The sequence below is a fragment of the Callithrix jacchus genome, chromosome 7 (genome assembly GCF_049354715.1).
Source record: "Callithrix jacchus isolate 240 chromosome 7, calJac240_pri, whole genome shotgun sequence".
Classification (NCBI taxonomy): Eukaryota; Metazoa; Chordata; class Mammalia; order Primates; family Cebidae; genus Callithrix; species Callithrix jacchus.
In genome coordinates this window covers 64,807,107-64,830,443 of record NC_133508.1, presented here as the reverse complement: position 1 = coordinate 64,830,443, position 23,337 = coordinate 64,807,107, and the positions used below count along the sequence as shown (strand labels likewise).

Sequence of the window (23,337 nt, the reverse complement as noted above, 5' to 3'; positions counted from 1 at the left end):
CAGGAGGCTGAGGCAGGAGAATTGCCTGAACCCAGGAGGCGGAAGTTGCGGTGAGCCGAGATCGTGCCATTGCACTCCAGCCTGGGTAACAAGAGCGAAACTCCGTCTCAAAAAAAAAAAAAGAAAAAGAAAAATATTAAAATTTCAAATTTTGTATAATAAGAATGTATATATATTTATCATGTAGAAACAGATGATCTAAAATTCTAGGTCAAAAGAAGACAAACATATTTTATTTAATTTTTACTTATTTATTTTTATTTTTTTTTTGAGACAGTCTCGCCCAGGCTGGAGTGCAATGTCAGGATCTCAGCTTACTGCAACCTCTGACTCCGGGTTCAAGCAATTCTCCTGCCTCAGCCTCCTGAGTAGCTGGGACTATAGGCACGCACCACTACACCTGGCTAATTTTTGTATTTTTAGTAGAGACAGGGTTTCACCATGTTGGCCAGGCTGGTCTTGAACTCCTGACCTTGGGTGATCCACCTGCCTCAGCCTCCCAAAGTGCTGGGATTACAGGTGAGAGCCACCACACCTGACCATGCAGTGTTTTTTTTCTACATAAAATAATGATGTGTTTTGACAATGAATAGCAACTGAAATTCAACAAAATCAATAGCAGTTCTGTTGTTGTTGTTGTTGTTCTTCTTCTTCCTCTTCTTTTTTTCCCCTGAGATAGAGTTTCACTCTTGTTGCCCAGGCTAGAGTGCAATGGTGCAATCTTGGCTCACTGTAACCTCCACCTTCCAGGTTCAAGCAATTCTCTTGCCTCAGCCTCCCAAGTAGCTGGGATTACAGGCGCGTGCTATCTCGCCCAGATAATTTTTGTGTTTTTAGTAGAGACGGGGTTTTGCCATGTCAGCCAGGCTGGTCTCAAAATTCTTACCTCGGGATTCATCGGCCTCGGTCTCCCAAAGTGTTGGGATTACAGGTGTGAGCCACCGTGCCAGGCCTCTTTTTTTTATTCCATTTTAAAATATAACTTTTCTGGCTGAGCAAAGATTGCCTGAGATCAGGAGTTGGAGACCATCCTGGCCAACATGGTGAAACCCCTATCTCTACTAAAATACAAAAAATCAGCCAGGTGTGGTTTTGTATGCCTGTAGTCCCAGCTACTCAGGAGGCTGAGGCACCAGAATTGCTTGAACCCCGCGGAGGTTGCAGTGAGCTGAGATCATGCCATTGCACTCCAGCCTGAGTGACAAAGTGAAACTCTGTCTCAAAAGAAAGAAAAAAATGAAGGAAGGAAGGAGAGAGGGAGAGAAAGAAAGAAAAGAAAGAAAGAGAGAGAGAGGCCAGATGCAGTGGTTCACACCTGTAATTGTAGTACTTTGGGAGGCTGAGGCGGGTGGATCATAATGGCAGGGGTTCAAGACCAGCCTGGCCAAGATGGTGAAACCCCCATCTCTACTAAAAATACAAAAAATAGCCAGATGTGGTGGCGGGTGCCTGTAATCCCAGCTACTTGGGAGGCTGAGGCAGAGAATTGCTTGAACCCAGGAGGTGGAGGTTGCAGTGAGCCTAGATCTTGCCACTGCACTCCAGCCTGGATGACAGAGTGAGACTCTGTCTCAAAAAAAAACAAAACAAAACAAAACAAAACAAAAAAAAAGGAAGAAAGAGAGAGAAAGAAAGAAAGAGAGAGAGAGAGAGAAGGACCACTGCCAATTAATTGGAAAATGCCATCAATTTCAGAATTTTAAAGATGTATAAACTGGGAGTGTCTCAACATCAGTGTTGACACTGAGTAATTTATAAAGCGCAAGGAATGTATTTCTGGCCGAGAGTGGTGACTCACACCTGTGATCCCAGCACTTTGGGAGGCTGAGGTGGGAGAAACGTCTGAGGCCAGGAGTTCCAGACCACCAACATAGTAAAACCCCTTCCCTACAAAAAATACAACAGTTAGCTGGGTGTGGTGTTACACACATACCTATAGTCCCAGCTTCTCAGGAGGCTGAGGTGGGAAGCCATGATCACACCACTGCATTCTAGCCTAAGCGACAGAGAAAGATTGTCTATAAAAAGCAAAAAACAAAGAAAAGAAGAGAAAAAAGAAAAAGAAATTTATTTCTCACAGTTCTGGAGGATGTTCAAGATCAGGGCACCAGCAGGTTTAGTTATCTGTTTCCAAGGTCACACCTTGAAAGCTGTGACCTCACATGGCAAAAGGGATGGAAAGACAAAAAGGGCAAGATTAAGTGCTTTCTTCAACCTTGAGCCCTTTTTAAAGAATTATTAATTTTTTTGTGTGTGAGACAGGGTCTCACTTGTCACTCAGGCAGGAGTGCAGTGGCCAGATCATGGCTCACTTCAACCTGACCTCCCCAGGCAACCTGGCACCCTTTTCTAACCATGCTAATCCCATTCCACCCTCGGACTTAATCACATCCCACAGGCCACACCTCTGCACTGGGATTAAGATTCGACAGAGGCCAGGCACAGTGGCTCATGCCTGTAATCCCGGCACTTTGGAAGGCTGAGGCAGGTGGATCACAAGGTCAGGAGTTCAAGACTAGCCTGACCAACATGGTGAAACCCCATCTCTACTCAAAATATAAAAATTACAGGCTAGAATTAGTTTGCCTGTAATCCCAGCTCCTCAGGAGGCTGAGGCAAGAGAATCACTTGAACCCAGAAGGCGGAGGTTGCAGTGAGCTGAGATCAGGCCACTCCAGCCTGGGCAACAGAGTAAGACTCCGTCTCAAAAAAAAAAAAAAAAAAAGATTCAGCATAAACTTTGGAGGGGACATCATCCTAACCATGGCAAGGAGTCTTGGAATTCATGAAATAAAACAGTCCCTTCTTGTCCCTTTATTAACCAGAATTTTTGTGTGGTCTTCCAGGCACTGCCAGGGCCAGGACCAGTTGATCCTTCCAGCCCACAGCAATGGAGCCACAAGACTCCTCCCACGTGGACTCTGAGTTCCGATACACTCTCTTCCCGATTGTTTATAGCATCATCTTTGTGCTTGGGGTCATTGCTAATGGCTACGTGCTGTGGGTCTTTGCCCGCCTGTACCCTTCCAAGAAACTCAATGAGATAAAGATCTTCATGGTGAACCTCACCATGGCGGACATGCTCTTCTTGATCACCCTGCCACTGTGGATTGTCTACTACCAAAACCGGGGCAACTGGATTCTCCCCAAATTCCTGTGCAACCTGGCTGGCTGCTTCTTCTTCATCAACACCTACTGCTCTGTGGCCTTCCTGGGCGTCATCACTTATAACCGTTTCCAGGCAGTGACTCAGCCCATCAAGACTGCTCAGACCAACACGCGCAAGCGTGGTATCTCTTTGTCCCTGGCTATCTGGGTGGCCATTGTGGGGGCTGCATCCTACTTCCTCATCATGGACTCCACCAACACAGTGTCCAACAGTGCTGGCTCCGGCAATATCACCCGCTGCTTCGAGCATTACGAGAAGGGCAGCATGCCAGTCCTCATCATCCACATCTTCATCGTGTTCAGCTTCTTCCTGGTCTTCCTCATCATCTTCTTCTGCAACCTGGTCATCATTCGTACCTTGCTCATGCAGCCGGTGCAGCAGCAGCGCAATGCTGAAGTCAAGCGCCGGGCGCTGTGGATGGTGTGCACGGTCTTGGCGGTGTTTATCATCTGCTTTGTGCCCCACCACGTGGTGCAGCTGCCCTGGACCCTGGCTGAACTGGGATTCCAGAACAGCAACTTCCACCAGGCCATTAACGACGCACATCAGGTCACCCTCTGCCTCCTTAGCACCAACTGTGTCTTAGACCCTGTAATCTACTGTTTCCTCACCAAGAAGTTCCGTAAGCATCTCTCCGAAAAGTTCTACAGCATGCGAAGCAGCCGGAAATGCTCCCGGGCCACCACAGATACAGTCACTGAAGTGGTTGTGCCACTCAACCAGGTCCCTGGCACTCCCCTCAAAAATTAGTCCCTGCTTGTTGGGACCAGGCCTGAAGTCTTCTCCCCTTGGACATCATGAACTGAGCTGGGGAAGAAGGGATATCTGCTGTGGTCTGGGTACCACCTCCGTGGTACTGCCACCTAATAGCACTGGTGGGCCATTAGGTTTGGAGGCTAATTCACCCGGGCAGGGATGATGGCAGAGCCAGACTGTCAGAAAATCCAGAACTCAAATGAGCCCCTTCATCCGCCTGTGGGCGTGTACTGTAGTAACTGTGGTGGACTACCTCATCCTGAGTCCCTTAATCTTATGGGGCTGGAAGGAATGCCAGGGCCAGGTGCAGAGGTGCAGACACTGGGGGAAGACTTTGAGCCGCCTAGTTCTCCCCGACGGGGCATCAGTCTAAAGCTTTGGGCAAGCACTCTCAAGTGATAGAGGCAGAAATGGGAGTTGGGAAAGGGACACTGCCCTCTCTGTGTGGCACTATCTTGGGGCAGACTTAAGAGCTAGGATGATGCCATTCTCTCTCTACCCTCAGGCACAAGGTCTTTGTGACCTTTCTCAGGGGAAGTGCCTTGATGGAACCTTCTCTGACTCCCCTGGCAACCTGTCCCGAATGGTGACCAGAGAAAATAAAACATGAACAGACCAAAAGCTAGGAAAGGAGCTTGCTTCCCAAGGCAGACGTGTCTCTCCACAAAGGCCTCGCCTCTGGCCTGGTCAGCTCTGGGGGAGTGGGAGAGAGATGCCCACCTCCTCCATCCTTCCGTCTCAACAACAGTCACTAATTAAGTATCTTCTGTGGGGCAGCCACCTACTGAGGATGGGCAAAGGCCCCTTGAGAGCAAAATTGAAGCTGGATGCAGTGGTTCATGTCGGTAATCCTAGCACTTTGGGAGGCCGAGGCAGGCAGATCACCTGAGGTCAGGAGTTTGAGACCAGCCTGGCCAACATGGTGAAACCCCATCTCTACTAAGAATACAAAAATTAAGGCCATGTGCTGTGGCTCGTGCCTATAATCCCAACACTTGGGAGGCTGAGGTGGGTGGATCATTTGAGGTCAGGAGTTTGAGACCAGCCTGACCAATATGGTGAAACCCTGTCTCTACTAAAAATACATAAAAATTAACTGGGCATGGTGTTGCATGCCTGCCTGTAGTTCCAGCTACTTGGGCAGCTGAGGCAGGAGAATCGCTTGAACCCAGGAGACGGAGGTTGCAGTGAGCTGAGATCTCACCATTGCACTCCAGCTAGGATGACAGAGTGAGACTATGTCTCAAAAAAAAAAGAAACAAAATTGGGGCTGTCCAGGCCAGGACATCTCGATGTCCAGGGGCTTCCATGCGAACAGGCTTGTGGGCTGGGAAGTGTGTGAGGCCCCTGGGTGGAAGATTGTGTCAGTTCCTCTCCCCTTCCTTGCCCTCTGGGAGGCTCCTCTTAACACAGCTTCCAGGAGGTGGGAGGAGCAGTTACTGTCAGCAGATGTCAGCCAGGTGTCAGTTTCTCTTGAGGATCTCTAGATGTCTGCTTGTGATTTTTGGCAAGTATATGCAAATGAGCCGCCTCTCCTGCCGAGACAAGTACCTGCAGTGTCAATCTGGCAGCCTCAGACCCAAGGGGCTCAGAGGAAATGTCTCTGGTTTGCAGAGCGCTGTGCTCTTTCAGAGGTCTTCCTTCCTCCCAGTCGGTGTCCCTGTGAAGCTGGGATACTCGCATCCTGTGCACCTGGCAAATGCCAATTGTGGATTTTGAGAAATGTCTCCCCGTGGGCCAGTAAACTGCTGAAGTCTGGGATGGTAGCTGTGGGCTGGACTTGGCTGATAACGTGACTGGGTGCCTAGTGCAGCACACTTGAGCTTCAGTGTCACAGAGGCCTGGCTCAAGTCTTGGTTGTGTCATTTCCTGCTGAGAGACCAGGCGCTGAATTTCCTACCTCTTGGGGTCATTGTCTATGAGGTTAAAGCTACCTCATGGGATTGTTATGAGTGGCCAATGTTGAGGTAGACACCTCTTGATCAGGGCGACTGCTCATCCTAGACCCTCCCCCTTTCCTGAGAATTTCCGCCCCCTGATGCTCTGATGGGAGCAGAAAAGATGCAAGGTGGGCATCTAGAGCAGGAATGCTGTTCAGGCTTTGCAGGTCTTTTACCTGAAAACATAGAAACTCTGGAGCTGTGACTGTGTCTGTGTGTGTTGGGGGGATGGCCACCTGCATGAGTGTAGTGGAGAAAATGGCTCTGCTCAGAGAAAAGATACGCATAGCAAGGCAGAGACCAGGGGAATCACAGGTGCCTGGAGAGCAACGGGGTGCCTACCGTCTCCAGGGACCTGCTGGCCTCCTTCCACCCTCCAGGGACCCAGCACTCTTTCCGTTGGGCCCTGTGAGAGTCCCTTGTCAGGATATATTCTCTTACTTTGCTGAAGCTGATTTGATTGAGTGTCTATGACTCACAGCCAAAAGAACTCTGAACAAGAACAATGCTTCTGTGCTCACTCCAGTGTCTCCTGAATTTCAGTCATTTGTGTACCCGCCTTGAAATTTTTGCAATATCCATGTACCAACTATATGTTTACTTAATAAATTTTTCTTTAAGTCATTTTTAAAAGCTTACATTTATTGGAAAGAAAACATTATAACATAACTATAAATAAAAACTAATACTACCTGTCACAAATAGAAGGTAAACGAAAACATAAAATAGTAACTATAAAAATATTTCTCGGCTGAATGTAGTGGTGCATGGCTGTAATCCCAGAATTTTGGGAGCCTGAGGGGGGCAGATTACTTGAGCCCAGGAGTTTGAGAACAGCCTGACAAACATAGCAAAATACTGTCTCCACCAAAAATTTATGGGTGTGGTGGCTCACGCCTGTAATCCCAGCACTTTGGGAAGCCAAGGAGGATGGATTACTTGAGGTCAGGAGTTCAAGACCAGTCTGGTCAATGTGGCGAAACCCTGTATCTACTAAAAACCCAAACATTAGCTGGATATGGTGGTGGGCACCTGTAGTCCCAGCTACTGGGGAGACTGAAGCAGGAGAATCACTTGAACCCGCCGGTCAGAGGTTGCAGTGAGCCAAGATTGTGCCAATGCCCTCCAGCCTGGGAGTCAAAGCAAGACTCTGTCTAAAAAAGAAAAAAAAAATTTTTTTAAGTAGCCAGGCATAGCGATGTGTATCTGTAGTTCCAGCTACTTGGGAGGCTGAAGTGGGAGGATTGCTTGAACCAGGAGGTCGAGGTTGCAGTGAGTTGTGATCATCATGCCACACTGCATTCTGACCTGGGTGATAGAACAAGACCCTGTCTCAAAAAAAAAAAAAAAGTTTTTCTGTGTTCTGTCTAAAGTCACTCGACATGTCTTAGTGACTTGTGTAGCACTTCAGGAAGCTCTACTGTGATGTGTGTAAAGTTCACAGGGTCTCAATAAAGACTAACTCTGGGCCCATGCCTATAATCCCAGCACTTTGGGAGGCCAAGGCAGGAGGTTTGCTTGAGCTCAGGAGTTTGAAACCAGCCTGGGCAACATAGCGAGACCCTGTCTCTAATTGGAAAAAAAAAAAAAAAGAGTAACTGACAGTTCTGAGACAGCGACTTGTGATTACCTCCTTACTTCTCCCAGAATGTCACCTCAACACATAGACCGTGCTCTCATAAGGATTAGCGGGGTGGGAGGAGTACTGTAGGTTGTAGCTCATGCTACAGCCTTGTTGATCTCCCCACCACCCAAATACAGCCACCTTTACTCCTCCTGTATCCTCTGTCTCTTCTCTTTTTTTCTAAACTTTTTTCTGAAGGTGGGATCTTGCTATATTGCCCAGGCTGGCATGGAATGGCTATTCACAGACATGACTATTGCATACTACAGGATCAAACTCCTGGCCTCAAGCAATCCTCCTACCTCAGCCTCACCAGTAGCTGGGACTACAGGAATGGGTCACTGTACCCAGCCCTTCTCTTCTTTTTGACATATCCCAGAATACTCCAATAAGCAGTCTTCTGAATTCCTCCAGGCAGCCTTTTGGGAGTGGGAAAGTCCAACATTTGTCTACCTTAATTACTGTGACCATTAAAGTGAACCCATTGCAATGCCATCTTTCCCATCTTGGGGGGCAGGAACCGAATCTTAACAATCTGTCTCCAGTTTCTCACACGGCCTGGAATTGAGATCTGTCTGTCTCCAAAGTGTACAGCTTCCCCAGGGCTTAGAATAAACAGACATGTTGACATATACGTGCAAATATTTTGAAAGGGTTTGAGGAGACCCTATAGAGACAGATGGAAAAGAAATGTCATACATGTTCTTCCAAAGTTCTAGGTCCATATTTTAAAGGAAGACGTAGAGTTTTCAGAGAATCAAAACATCGTGGAGCTGGAAGGGTCCAACCCCTTCATCTTACTAAGGAGATCATGGGGCTCAGAGGGCTAAGTGATTGCGGAGGTCACACGGTGTGGAGCTGTGGCGGATGCAGGGCTGGTTGCTCACCGGCATCTCTCCATTCTTGCAACGATGACAGGGATTATGGGAGGAGTTGAGTTGCAATTCTTTTGATGAAACATCACTGATTAGAATTTCCAAGGCATCCTGTGTATCAGGAAAGCCTCACCTTGCATTTGCCCCGATCTCAGCTTTCGCCCCAGGGAACCACCAGTGATCTCAGCTGGTGAATGCTGGCTATGTAAGACCTGGCCTCGCTGAGGTGAATCATAGACCCCAGAATGGTAAGTGGAGGTCACAGTTGACTAGACCTGGGTGTGTTAATGCCTGTTTTCACTCATGTGTTATATCTGTGCTCAAGACCTAGGGTTGCAAAGAGATATAATAAGACCTTCCTGTAAAGCACCTGGTTTTTGTGCAGACTTGATATTTCTGTAGAAAAAATCCTATTCCTTTTGACATTCTGCCAGTAAGCCATCCTCCCACATACCCATTCATCTGTCTGCCTATCCATCCCTCCATCCCACCATACCTCTATCCATCCATCCATCCCTCTAACCATCCATCCATCCAACCATCCCTTTACCATCCATCCATCCATCCATCCATCCATCCATCCATCCATCCATTCATCCATCCATTCCCTCATCCCTTTAGGTAACTGACAAACACCTATGGACGGCCTATTTTGGTCCAGCAACACAACAACAACAGTTCTCTCACTAAAACCTGATACTCTCCCTGAAACATGGGTGGTTTTATCCCCACAGAAATGAATAAGACAAGTGTTACAGCTCTTTTAGAATTTGTCTAGCAGGCTTTCCAACTTTTGCCAGAAAGCCCTTAAAAAAGAAGGAATAAAAAAAAAATGAATAACATAAATAAGGACCTGAGCTAACTGAATAAGAGGTAGTGGTTGCCTCCCAGGTACTTGGTACAGAAGGAAGGGGGCCCCAGCTATTTGCCTGCCACTTTCACCTATCTTATCTCATCAAGTCCTCACAACCACCCCACAGAACAGAACATTTCATGCCCATTTTACAGATGAGGAAATTAAGGCTCAGAAGGGTTCAGGTACCTGAGACAGGTAGATTTAAAAAAGAGCTACTAAATGACATAATAATATTCAAAGCCAGATCTGCCTTAGTAAGCATGTGTCTCTTTCCTTGTGTTTTCCCACCCTGCCATGTGGCTGTACCCTCGCCCAAGCCCCTCTCTCAAGGCAGTTTGGTAAGCGCTGGGACAGGGCTCTCTTGGGGGAATGACCCAAGAGACCTCCAATGGGAGGTAAGGGCCTCCACCTTGCTGTTTCTGGCTTCCTCTTTGAGGCCTCTGTGCTCCCCGTGCAGGTTAAAACCCCAGCAGCAATGACTGTTTCCTGAGCTCGGGTAACCTTGGTCAGCTAGGGAGGTTACCCCTGAGGGTGGATGGCATCCATGAACACAGTGTTCCAGAGACCCTCAGAAGCCAGAGTGGTCACTGTCACTGGAGCTAGAAGGTGCTCTTATCCGTCACCTGGATCCTGATATCCTAAGAGGAGGGTCAGAGGTGGCCACTTGACATTTGCTGACCACTTACTGGAAGGGGAACTTTACTCCTCCCAAGCCCCTATGGCTAGAACTGACTCTTCCCTCTGCCTGAGTTATTTTGTCCCGGGAGATCCACACGGCTCACCTCCTTGCTTCCTTCACAGCTTTGCTCAGATGTCCCCTTCTTGGTGAGGCCTGCTTGACTATCTCACTCAAAAATGGAGGCTTGCACTTTGGGAGGCTGAGACAGGTAAATCACGAGGTCAGGAGATTGAGACCATCCTGACGAACATGGTGAAACCCCATCTCTACTAAAAATACAAAAATAAGCTGGGCATGGTGACACGTGACTGTAATCCTAGCTACTCGGGAGGCTGAAGCAGGAGAATCACTTGAACCTGGGAGTCAGAGGTTGCAGTGAACCAAGATCGCACCACTGCACTCCAGCCTGGCAACAGAGCAAGACTCTGTCTCAAAAAAAAAAGAGGCTTGGGACCTGGTGCAGTGGCTGACACCTTTAATTCCAGTACTTTGGGAGGCCGAGGTAGGCAGATCACCTGAAGTCAGGAGTTTGAGACCAGCTTGGCCAACATAACAGAACCCTGTCTTTACTAAAAATACAAAAATTAGCTGGGCATGGTGGCAGGCACCTATAATCCCATCGACTCAGGAGGCTGAGGCAGGAGAATCACTTGAATCTGGGAGGTTGAGGTTGCAGTAAGCCGAGATCATACCACTGCATTCCAGTTTGGGTGATAGAGCAAGACTCTGACTCAAAAAAAAAAAAAAAAAAAAAAAAAATGGAGGCTTGGGTAGGGAGTGTGCAGGGTTTCATGGCTCTGCAGTCTCATTAAACTCAGTGCCCTCCTGAAAAAAAAAAAAAAAATAATAATATATATATATATATATATATATATATATATATAAAACAGTGCTTGCTTCAGCAGCACATAACTAAAACTGGAGCAATACAGAGATACAGGTATGGCCCCTGAACAAGGATGACATGTAAATTCATGAAGTGTTCCATATAACTAAAATAAATTTAAAAAAATGAAAACCAACCCCCCCCCCCCCCGCAAAAAATAGAGGCTTGGACGATAAAGTGATTCCCAAGGTCACACAGTGAATGGCTGGCCTAGCTGCGTCCATCCAGCTCCCAAGCTCATTCTGCCTCACTGCCTTCCCCTTCATGACACAGAATGTGAAGATCCCTATCTTCCACCTTCCAGACAAGAGAGACGAGCATCAAGCAGGTAAAATGACTAACATCCAGGTCACACAGCAATAACCGGATGCAGAGATCCTTATTTTGCCTCTACCGTGCGAGTGCTTCTCATTCATTTTTGTCTGAATGCATATCATTTGCTTTTATCAACATTTTCCATTCTCATCCTCCACAGCAGTTCTAGTGCAGGCAATATATATCCTTGATGTTGTATGTATGCTTGTAAAATGTATGCTGATATTTTTTGCGTGTATTCATTTTAAATTTACATAAAAATTATGGTTCATGGCCAGGCACAGTGGCTCACACCTGTAATCCTAGCACTTTGGGAGGCCGAGGCAGGCAGATCACAAAGTCAGACGTTCGAGACCAGCCTAGCCAACATGGCAAAACCCCGTCTTTACTAAAAATACAAAAAAATTAGCCTGGTATGGTGGCCTGCGCCTGTAATCCCAGCTACTTTTGGGGAGGCTGAGGCAGGAGAATCGCTTGAACGCAGGAGGTGGAGATTGCAGTGAGCCGAGATCACGCCACTACACCCTGGCCCGGGTGACAGAGTAAGACTCCCATCTCAAGAAAAAAAAAAAGTTATAGTTCACATAATCTGACCTTATTCTATGTCTCATTCCCCGCCCCCAGCATTATTTTTGCAGTGGAACCGTGTTGAAGTGTGTACATCTCGTTCAATGATGTCAGTGTCTGCTGAGTTCTGCATTGTGTACCTCTACTACATTCTACCCATTACCCTGGTGATGGACAATGAGGTTGCCTTCCACTCCCTTTTCTTTGTTTTTCGGGGGTGTAGGGGGGATGGAGTCTTGCTTTGGCTCCCAGGCTGGAGTGCAATGGTGAGATCTTGGCTCACTGCAACCTCTGCCTCCCAGATTCAAGCGATTCTTCTGCCTCAGCCTTCTGAGTAGCTAGGATTACAGGTGCCCGCCACTGCGCCGGGTTAATTTTTGTATTTTTAGTAAAGACAGAGTTTCCCCAGATTGGCCAGGCTGGTCTTGAACTCCTGACCTCAAGTGGTCTGCCCGCCTCGGCCTCCTAAAGTGCTAGGATTACAGGTGTGAGCCACCACACCCAGCCCTGTTCCCTTTTCTATAACCAATGCTGTGAGATTCTTCCAGGTGTTCCCTATGGACTAGTATAAGCATTTCTCTAGAATGTATACCTGGGAGTGAAATTCTCAGGTTGTAGGCTACAGTTATTTAACTTGGTAAAGAATTACTAAGTTGCTTCTGGAATGGCTGTACCAGTCTACACTCCCACTCCTAGTTACACAAAAGTTTCTATTTCCATGCATTTCTACCCACAATTGGCACTGTCCAACTTTAAAATTGCAGGTAAGTGTAAAATAAAAATCTTGTTTTTAGTTTGGATTTCTTTGACATTGCTTTTTTTTTTTGAGACAGGTTCTTACTCTGTCACCCAAGCTGAAATGCAGTGGCATGAACATGGGTTACTGCAGACTTGAATTCTGGGGCTCAAGTGATCCTCCTGCCTCATCCACCCCAGTAGCTGGGACTGCAGGCATGCCACCACACCTGGCTAATTTTAAATTGTTTCTTTTTATTTATTTATTTTTTTAAGATGGAGTTTCGTTCTGTTGCCCAAGGTGGCGTGCAGTGGCACAATCTTGGCTCACCGCAATCTCTGTCTCCTGGATTCAAGCAATTCTCCTGCCTCAGCCTCCCCAGTAGCTGAGCTTAGAGGTCCGTTCCATGATACCCACCTAATTTTTGTAGTTTCAGTAGAGACGGGGGTTTCACCATGTTGGCCAGGCTGGTCTCAAACTCCTGACCTCAGGTGATCCACCCGCCTCAGCCTCCTAAAGTGTTGGGATTACAGGCGTGAGCCACCATGCCCGGCCAATGTTTTGTTTTTTTTTTTTGTCAACCAGGCTGATCTTGAACTCCTGAGCTCAAGCAATCCCCCTGCCATGATCTTCCAAAGTGGTGGCCTTACAGGGGTGAGCCACTGAGCCTGGCAATCTCATGTTACTAATGGGTTTGTAATCATGTACTCATTAGGCATTTCAGTTTAAATTCAGACGATTCTGATTCCAAAGTCCATACAGTGTCACAGAGTGATCAATAAAGTGGTTTCTTGGGCCACAGTGACAGCGTTCAATTTCTGTCTCTGCAACTTTCCAGTCTGTGATTTTTAGGCAGACTAACCTCTCTGGGTTATTTTCTTCATTTGTAAAAAGGGAATAATTATACCGTCGACATAATAGGATGGTTTCGAGGATTTAGAGTTGCTTAGAACAGTGCTTTGAATGAAACTAACTTAGTACATATTATATCCTGCCTGGGCACGGTGGCTCACTCCTGTAATCCCTGCACATTGGGAAGCCAATGTGGGAGGATCGTTTGAGCCCAGCAGTTTGAGACAGCCAGGGCAACATAGGGAGAACCTGTCTCTACAAAAAAAATTCCAAAACTAGCTGGGCATGGTGGCACACACCTGTAGTCCCAGCTGCTCAGGAGGCTGAGGCAGGAGAATTGCTTGAGCCCAGGAGATGGAGGCTGCAGTAAGTTGTGATCACACCACTGCACTCCAGCCTGGGCAATAGAGTGTGACTCTGTCTCAAATAAATAAATAAATAAATTTACAAGAAAAAAACAACCCCATTCAAAAGTGGGCAAAGGATATGAACAGACAATTTTCAAAAGAAGACATATATGAGGCCAACAAACATGAAAAAATTCTTGTCATCACTGGTAATTAGAGAAATGCAAATCAAAACCACATGGAGATACCATCTCACGCCAGTTAGAATGGTGATCATCAAAAAATCTGGAGACAACAGATGCTGGAGAGGATGTGGAGAAATAGGAACACTTTTACACTGTTGGTGGGAGTGTAAATTAGTTCAACCATTGTGGAAGACAGTGTGGTGCTTCCTCAAGGATCTAAAAATAGAAATTCCATTTGACCCAGCAATCCCATTACTGGGTATATACCCAAAGGACTGTAAATCATTCTATTATAAAGACACATGCACACACATGTTCATTGTGGTACTGTTTACAATAGCAAAGACCTGGAACCAACCCAAATGCCCATCAGTGATAGACTGGACAAGGAAAATATGGCACATATACACCAGGGAATACTATGCAGCTATAAAAAACGATGAGTTCATGTCCTTTGTAGGGACATAGATGAATCTGGAAACCATCATTCTCAGCAAACTGACACAAGAACAGAAAATCAAACACCACACGTTCTCACTCATAGGCAGATGTTGAACATCTGCAAGAGCATGTAGACAGAGGGAGGGGAGCATCACACACTGGGGTCTGTTAGAGGGGCTAGGGGAGGGTCATCAGGGGTGGGGAGGTTGGGGAGGGATAACATGGGGAGAAATGCCAGATATAGGTGATGGTGGGATGGAGGCAGCAAACCACCTTGCCATGTAAGTACCTATGCAACAACCCTGCATGATCTGCACATGGACTGCAGAACCTAAAGTGCAATAAATAAATAAATAAATAAATAAAAGTGTTGGGGCTGGGCATAGTAGCTCACGCCTGTAAACCCAGTACTTTGAGAGGCTGAGGTGGGAGGATTACAAGGTCAGGAGTTGGAGACCAGGCTGACCAACATGGTGAAACCTCGTCTCTACTAAAAATACAAAAATTAGTCATCCATAGTGGCACATGCCTGTAGTCCCAGCTACGTGGGAGGCTGAGGCAGGAGAATCACTTGAACTTGGGAGGCAAAGGTTGCAGTGAGCCGAGATCATGCCATTGCACTCCAGCCTGGGTGACAGAGAGAGACTCCGTCTCAAAAAAAAGAAAAAAAGAAAAAAAAGAGTTGTGTTCTGTCCTGACAGAGAGTGTCTTTCTCCACACATAACCTCCCTTTTCACTCCAGCCCATAATCCCATTCCCCTGCCCCTTTTCACTCAGTTCATGTTGTATAAGCCTGTATTTTCCTTAGAAACCTGAAACCATAGAAGAGCCAGTGGGACTAGTCAGGCTTCCTTGTATTTGACTTTCCAGACCATTCTAAAACACACTGAGTGTGTTTTAAGAAGGCAGAATTTTAAAAAGATGTTTACAAGATTAAAAATAAAATAAAATAAAATAAAATAAAGGAAGCCAGAATTTGCCACATGCACGAGTCAGGGAATTTGGGCCTTTGGAATGAAAAGGATGAGTTGGTTCCTCAAAAGGAGGATGAGGCATCAAAGGATACCAGCAATAGAGTGAAAATGCAACCCACAGAATGGAAGAAATATTTGCAAATCATATATCTAATACAAGATTGATACCTAAAATACATAACTCCACAATGAAAGCCAAACAACTTGATTAAAAATGGGCAAAGGACTTGCATATACATATCTCCAAAGAAGACACACAAATGACCAATGCACACTTGAAATGCTCAATATGACTAATCCGTAGAGAAAAGCAAATCAAAATCACAACGAGATAAAAACAGAAAGCAAGTGTTGACAAGGATGTTTAGAAATTGGAAACTGTGCATCCTTACTTTGCTAGTGAGAGTGTAAAATGGTGTAGCAACTGTAGAAAATAATATGGCAGTTCCTCAAAAAATTAAACATAGAATCATTATGTGGGCCGGGCACAGTGGCTTATGCTTGTAATTCTAACACTTTGGGAGGCCAAAGTAGGAGCATCACTAGAGCCCAGGAGTTTGAGACCAGCCTGGGAATCATAGAGATAGGGAGACCCTATCTCTATGAAAAATTAAAAACAAAAAAAAGCCAGGTGTGGTGGTGCACATCTGTAGTCCCAGCTACTCAGGAGGCTGAGGCAGAACAATTGCGTGAGCCCAGGAGGTCTAGGCATCTAGCAACAGAGTGAGACCCTACCTCAAAAAAAAAAAAAAAAAAGAAAGAAAAGAAAAAAAAAAGTGAGAAAGAATCACCATTTAATCTAGTAATACCCCCTTTTTTTTTTTTTAACATTTCTGGAGGCAATTTGCACACTGAACAAGGGTTATTCTTGTGTAAGTTATTATCCCATTTTGCCTGGGGCAGGCTCTGTCTCTTTTTTTTTTTTTTTGAGAAGAAGAAGGGGAAAAAAAGAAAAAGAGGGAAAAAGGAATATTACTTCATTCCTAAAATGGGTTTCAATAATGGCCGATCAATATTTTGAGTGTTTAAAGTGGTTAATGCATATTTTATGTGTTTAAAATGGAGACCTCTATTGTGTTTATTTGTTCTGGCTCTGAGTTCAAGTCCTGGATATCATTATCAATTTGTTGTCTCGTTGAATCTAAATCTCATTATGTGTCTTATGTATCTGGGTGTTAAGATCTCTTATTGTTGCATTAATCCTTGCATCCTTGTAGCTTTGAAATCTATTTTATTAAGTGTGAGAATTGCAACTCCTGCTTTTTATTTATTTATTTTTGCTCTCCATTTGGTTGGTGAGTTTTTTTCCATCCCCTTGTTTTGAGTCTTTGTATATCTTTAGATATATCGTTAGATTTTGTGGATAATGTATATTTTGTGTGTTTAAAATGGAGAGCTCTATTGAGTTTATTTGTTCTGGATCTGAGTTCCAGTACTGGATATCGTTATCAATTTTCTGTCTCGTTGAATCTAAATCTCATTATGGGTCTTATGTATCTGGGTGTTAAGATCTCTTATTATTACATTAATCCTTTTATCCTTGTAGCTTTGAAATCTATTTTGTCAAATGTGAAAATTGCAACTCCTGCTTTTTATTTATTTATTTTTGCTCTCCATTTGGTTGGTGCGTTTTTTTTTCCAACCCTTTATTTTGAGTCCATGTATATCTTTGGATATACCGTTAGATTTTGTCTGTATCTTTTGATTGGGAGATTTGGTCTATTTAAATTTAGGGTTGCTGCCGCTTGATATTAACTGGCTATTTTGTCCTTTTGTTGATAAAAATTCTTCTTTATGTTAATGCTCTTTACTTTTTGGTGTATTTTTAGAAAGGGTCATACTGGTTGTTCCTTTCTGTGTATAGTGCTTCTTTTAGAAGTTCTTGTAAAGCAGGCCTGGTGGTAATAAAATCTCTGAGTACTTGCTTGTTCCTAAAAAATTTTATTTTTCCTTCAAATGTAAAGCTTAAATTGGCAGGATATGAAATTCTGGGCTGAAAGTTCTGTTGATTAAGTATATTGAATATTGGCCCCCACTCTCTTCTAGCTTGTAGGGTTTCCGTTGAGAGATCTGCTGTAAGCCTAATAGGCTTACCTTTATGGGTAACTTGATCTTTCTCTCTGGCTGCCCTTAATATTTTCTCCTTCATTTTGATCTTGGTGAATCTAACGATTATGTGCCTTGGGGTTGGTCTTCTTGAGGAATATCTTTGTGGTGTTCTCTGTATTGCCTGGGGTTGAATAGTGTCCTGCTTTGCTAAATTAGGAAAATTTTCCTGGATAATGTCCTGGAGAGTATTTTCCAGCTTGAATTCATTCTCTCCGTCACATTCAGGTACACCAATCAAGCGTATATTAGGTCTTTTGACATAGTCCCATATTGCTTGGAGACTTTGCTCATTCCTTTTTATCCTTTTTTCTCTATTCTTGTCTTGTTGTTTTGTTTCATTAAGTTGATCTTCGACCTCTGATACCCTTTCTTCTGCTTGATCCATTCGGCTGTTTAAGCTTGTACATATTTCACTAAGTTCTCGTGTTGTATTTTTCAACTCCATAAGTTCATTTGTATTCCTCTCTATATTGTCTATTCTTTTCAACATTTCATCTAACCTTTTTTCCAAGTTCTTAGTTTCTTTACATTGGGTTAGAACGAGTTCCTTTAACTCCCAGAAGTTTCTTATCATCCACCTTTTAAAGCCTACTTCAGATAATGGAACACAGTCCTTTTCCATCAGGGCTTGTTCCGTTACTGATGAGTCCTTTTCCATCAGGGCTTGTTCGGTTGCTGATGGGTTCTGATTTTGAGTATACTCGGCCTTCTTAGGCTGTTTTTTTCCCTTCATTGTAGATGAACCGCCTTTCTAATTAGTTTTCTGAGTCGACGTCCGACTTATTCATTCCCAGTGTTGGGATCCGAGCAACCCACTGTGGCAGCCTAAATAGCAGCGGTAAGACTGATGGTGCTCTTCTGCCCGGGAATCTCTGGTCTGGCTTCCCTCTTGAGTCCACAACAAGCGGCTCTGACTTCCTGGAGCTCCAAACTCCGGTCAGTAGGGGAAGCAGTCCCGTTGGCTCTGCATGAAGAGCTGCTGCGCCGAGACGCCGGCAAAACCGCTGCGGCGGCCACAAGAGTCGCGCTGGCGACCCGTGGGGCTCCTCCACTGGGAATCGGCTGATAGGTGAGTGACGAAAATTTGTCTAAAAGTGTGGCGTCGTCTCATTCTCTGGGCTTTCACTGGGAGCTACAAGCCTGAGCTGTTAGTGGTTGGCCATCTTGGATCCAATATCCCTTTTTTTTTTGATGCAGTCTCACTCATTAACCCAAGTGGAAGTGCAGAGGCACCATCATGAGCTCACTGCGGCCTCAAAGTTCTGGGCTCAAGATATCCTCCTGCCTCAGCCTCTCCAGTAGCTGGGATTATAAGCATGTACTGCCACACCCAGTTAATGTGAGCTAGTGATTCACTTCTGAGTACATACCCCAAAATATTGAAAATAGGGCCTCAAGCAGGTATTCGTAGCAACATTATTCACAATACCCAAAAGGTGGGAGTAACCCAAATGTCCACTGAGGAATGAATGGATAAACAAAATATGGTATAGACATGCAATTAAATACTATTCAGACCACAAGTGGAGGCTCATGACTGCAATCTCAGCACTTCGGGAGGCCAAGGCAGGAGGATCGCTTGAGAACAGGAGCCTGAGATCAGCCTGGGGAAGATAGCAAGAACTCATCTCTACTTAAAAAAAAAAAATTAACTGGGCACAGTGGCATGCACCTGTAATCCCAGTTACTCAAGGTGGCTGAGGCAGGTGGATCACTTGCGATCAAGACCACAGTGAACTCTGATTGTGCCACTGCACTCCAGCCTAGGTGACAGAGTGACACCCTGTCTCAAAAAACAAACAAACTGGTTGGGAGCTGTGGCTCACGCCTGTAATCCCAGCATTTTGGAAGGCCAAGGTGGACAGATCACTTGAGGCCAGGAGTTTGAGACCAGCCTGGCCAAACATGATGAAACCTCATCTTTACTAAAAATACAAAAAATAAGCTGGGCATGCTGACATGTGACTGTAATCTCAGCTACTCAGGAGACTGAGGCAGGAGAATCACTTGAATTGTGGAGGCAGAGGCTGCAATGAGCCAAGATCCCGCCAGTGCACTGCACTCCAGCCTGGGTGATAGAGCACAAATCTGTCTTAAAAAAAAAAAAAAAATCAATCACTTTTAAAAAGAAAAGAAATTCTGACAGATGCTACAAACATGGAAGAACTTTGAAGACATTATGTTAAATGATATAAGCCAGACACAGAAGGACAAATATTGTATAAATCCTCTTATATACAGTACCCAGAGTAGCCAAATCTGTAGAGATGGAACGAAAAATGGTGATTGCCATGGAGAGAAGGAGGAAATGGAGAGTTAGTGTTTAATGAGTACAGAGTTTCAATTTGGAAAGATGAAAGTTCTGGAAATGTATGGTGGTGATGGGTGCACAACGATATGAATTTTTTTTTTTTAATTGAGATGGAGTCTTGCTCTGTTGCCTAAGGTAGAGTGCAATGGTGCGATCTTGGCTTACTACAACCTCCGCCTCCTGGGTTCAAGTGATTCTCCTGCCTCAGCCTCCCAAGTAGCTGGGATTACAGGTGCCTGCCACCACATTCAGCTAATTTTTGTATTTTTAGTAGAGACGGGGTTTCACCATGTTGGCCAGGCTGGTCTCAAACTCCTGACCTCACGATCTGAACACCTCAGCCTCCCAAAGTGCTGGGATTACAGGCATGAGCCACCACTCCCAGCCAATATATTAATGTGCTGAGCTGAATACTTAATGATTAAAATGATACATTACATGTTATCACAATTAAAAACACTTAACAAAAAGGGAAGATGGGATTGAAACTGTGTGAAATTATGACTGAGACAGTGAGAGATCTAACCAACTCCATTTTACTTCTCATCTTTAAGCTGTCCTTGTTTCTTCCTGGGCATAGACTGAACTAACTTTGGAGGAACGTAGTTTATATAGTTTAAAACAAAGACAATAACAGCCCTTTCTCAAAACAAACCTCCTTCTTGCCTAGGAACTAGACTGCCTCTGTAGGACTAACAAATTAGCCACAGGATTAGAAATTATGGTTAGGAGTCCTGCAACTGGAGGCTACAAGATTCTGACACTCCCTAAACTGCTCCTAAGATCAGTGCTTAAGATACTTTGCAGGCTCTGTACTTGATGGATCAGCTGACACCACCCAGATCTACAAATTGGCTCCTCTGATCTGTGGCCCCCACCCAGGAACTGACTCAGAGCAAGAGAATAGCTTCAACTTCCCATGATTTCATCTCTGACCTGATCAATCAGCACTCTCAACTTGCTGGACTTCCCCAGCTCACCAAATTATCCTTAAAAACTCTGATCCCCAAATACTCAGGGAGACTGATTTGAGTAGTAATAAAACTCCAGTCTGCCGCACACCCGGCTCTCCGTGAATTCTTTGTCTATTGCAACTCCCCTGTCTTGAGAAATTGGCTCTGGCTAGACAGTGGTCAACGTGAATCCGATGAGCTGTTACAGGATGAGAAGCAGCAGGCAGAGCAGGGTGAGATTCAGGTTCCCAAAGGAGCCTTTCTTGCCATGGGTTCTCATGTTCAAGGTGATGCTTCCTGCCACTGAGGCAGCAAACTCTGCTTGAATTACTATGTATGAAAGAGCTTAGTCAATATAATTCTATATGTGTGATATCCTTTCATTCCATAAATGTTTAGTGACTTGCCATATGCTGTGGGGACAAGTCAAAAAAAGACACGGTCATTGCACTCTAGCAAGTGGCAGACGTGTTAAATATGCAAGAGTGTTATATTTGCTGTTTCATGCTTACCAGGCTTGTGAGGGTCCATTATGAGCAACTCTTTCCAACGCTGTGTTCAGAGATGTCTTGTTGGTAACCTGAAATCAGCCATGGCGGTAGTATTTACACCACAGGAATTGGCAAAAGCTACAAATCAGAGCTATGATAGTTTGAATCTCAGGTCTGACACTTGCTGGCTATGTGATCCTGGGCATTTGCCTCTGTTTTCTTATATGTAAAATGGGTATAATAAATGTCAATTCCTTTATTTTCACTCTTCTAGGATGTGGATAATGTAACACTTGAGATGGGTCATTGGTTGTTCTTGAATTACAGAGAGCTTGTCTCTCCTTAGACAACTGAAAATGCCCCTTCCCTAACGGCCCAGTTCGTACAAATGTTGCCCTAGACTGTGGGTTGGCTGGAGAGGGCAGCATTCCAGAAATAACTTCACATACATTCTGTGGGCACTGGGGAGAGAGAAAAGAGGACTGGGAAGAGAAGATGGCAGCTCTCCACAGTCCATTTGTTTAGACTTGATCTTACATATGGCTGTTAATGGCTTCTAACATTAGGGATGTTTCATAACAAATGAACTTTAACAACAGCAACAGCCAAAATTAGTTCAGGAGGGCAAGATTGGCAGTTGGGAAGAATGTGGACCTTGGAGTTCCAGCTGGATTTGTTTCCTAGTTCTGATGTCACGAATTGTTTGGCCTTAGGTAACTGATTGTCTATCTCTGAACCTCAGTTTTCCCAGTTGTAAAAATGAAGATAATGGCAATTACTGCACAGATATGTTAGGAGGCTCTGGGGAGATAACAGACTTCTGGCCTCAAATGATCCTCCTACCTCAGCCTCCTGGGTAGCTAGGATTTACAGGCACAAGCCACCGCCCAGCTTGGGAAGGTAATGGAGAGGAAATTATTTTATAATCTGTCAAGGATCATTACACACACCATTGAACGTGAGCAGTTAACTGCAGCCAGAATGTGTGTTGCCTACTATCTGTTGTCTCCCTCTTTCTAAATGGAAGAACCCCTGTTTGTAATCTAAGTGCTAGCAATGCACCTAGCCAAAAGACTGCATTCCTTACAGCTAGGTGTAGCCCTGTGACTAAGTTCTGGTCAATAAGATGTAAGTTGTTGGGGAGAAAAAATAATTTCCTCTCTGTCCTTCATAGTTCTTAGCTAGGACACATCCTGGTAGCAGAAGAAGAGAAAAACAAGTCTGTTAACACGTATACCTCATGTTTATACGGAGATATCCAGGGGGTTGAGCAAGTCTCGAAGAGGTGGCTTTGAATTCAGGTTTACGGAGAATTTTCAACAAAGAACAGTACATTTTTGGAGAAGAGACAAAGCATAGGAAAAAACACTTTAAAAAAATTTTTTTGAGACAGAGTCTTGCTCTGTTGCCCAGGCTGGAATGCAGTGGCACGATCTTGGTTCACTACAACCTCCGCCTCCCAAGTTCAAGTGATTCTCCTGCCTCAGCTTCCTGAGTACCTGGGATTATAGGCACCTGCCTCCATGCCCAGCTAATTTTTTGTATTTTTAGTAGAGACGAGATTTCATCATGTTGGCCGGGCTGGTCTTGAACTCCTGATCTCAGGTGATCCACCTGCCTCTGCCTCCCAAAGTGCTGGGATTACAGGTGTGAGCCACCGCGACTGGCCAGAAAAGGATTTTTGAGTCTGCTGGGGCAGCAAATTTGGGAAAGACAAATAAGTAGTAAGCAAAAACTAGTTAGTAAAGATTGTCACAGATTCCTCTGGTGTCTTCTTCCGGCAAATGAGGGTCTGAAGTTGTCTTCAGAGATCAGCCTCTGTTCCTCCTGGTTGGGAGGGGAGGAAGGACACCTTTGGCTTTGTAAATTTATGTACTGCTTTTAGGCTAATGGGGGAGGGTAGAGAGCTTTTGTTATATCTACTTCTTCTCAATAACCTTCAGCTCAAAATAGTCCTTATGCAAAAGAGGAATATTTGGAGGTGGGGAGGTAGAATATTCTGGTCTCCTATAAAGTGAGAGAGTTGCTAGGTCATCTGGAAATAGTGCTTCAAAGGAGCTTACTCAGCTTCATCCCCTTCTGCTCTTCCCTCCTTTTTTTTTCCTTGCCTGGAATTGGGTGCTCCAGCAGTCATCGTATGCCTTGAAGTGACTTTGAAAGTGAAAGCTATGGGCCACAATGGTAGAACAGTGATACCAGGAACCTGGGCTCATGATTATGGTGGGTACAATTCCTGGACAATCATCAGCTGCTAACTATAATAGCAGGGCT

At 45.0% G+C, this 23,337-nt stretch overlaps 1 protein-coding gene and 2 non-coding genes across 4 annotated transcripts in view; all 3 read left to right on the top strand.

Annotated features, from left to right (window-relative positions):
* PTAFR (platelet activating factor receptor) overlaps window positions 1-6,489 on the top strand; it is a 43,992-nt gene extending 37,503 nt beyond the window's left edge. For both annotated transcript variants that reach the window (XM_035308389.3, XM_017974459.4), the window contains exon 2: window positions 2,847-6,489. In XM_035308389.3, the coding sequence (XP_035164280.1) occupies window positions 2,891-3,919 (1,029 nt within the window). In that variant the 5' untranslated portion in view covers window positions 2,847-2,890 and the 3' untranslated portion in view covers window positions 3,920-6,489. The remainder of the gene's footprint in view (window positions 1-2,846) is intronic.
* A 2,622-nt stretch (window positions 6,490-9,111) lies between these two features.
* LOC118143435 (U7 small nuclear RNA) lies at window positions 9,112-9,173 on the top strand. Its single transcript, XR_004727651.1, has one exon. It is a non-coding gene; the product is annotated as a U7 small nuclear RNA (small nuclear RNA).
* A 1,615-nt stretch (window positions 9,174-10,788) lies between these two features.
* Window positions 10,789-10,893, top strand: LOC118143412 (U6 spliceosomal RNA). The gene has a single exon (XR_004727632.1). It is a non-coding gene; the product is annotated as a U6 spliceosomal RNA (small nuclear RNA).
* The last annotated feature ends 12,444 nt before the right edge of the window (window positions 10,894-23,337 follow it).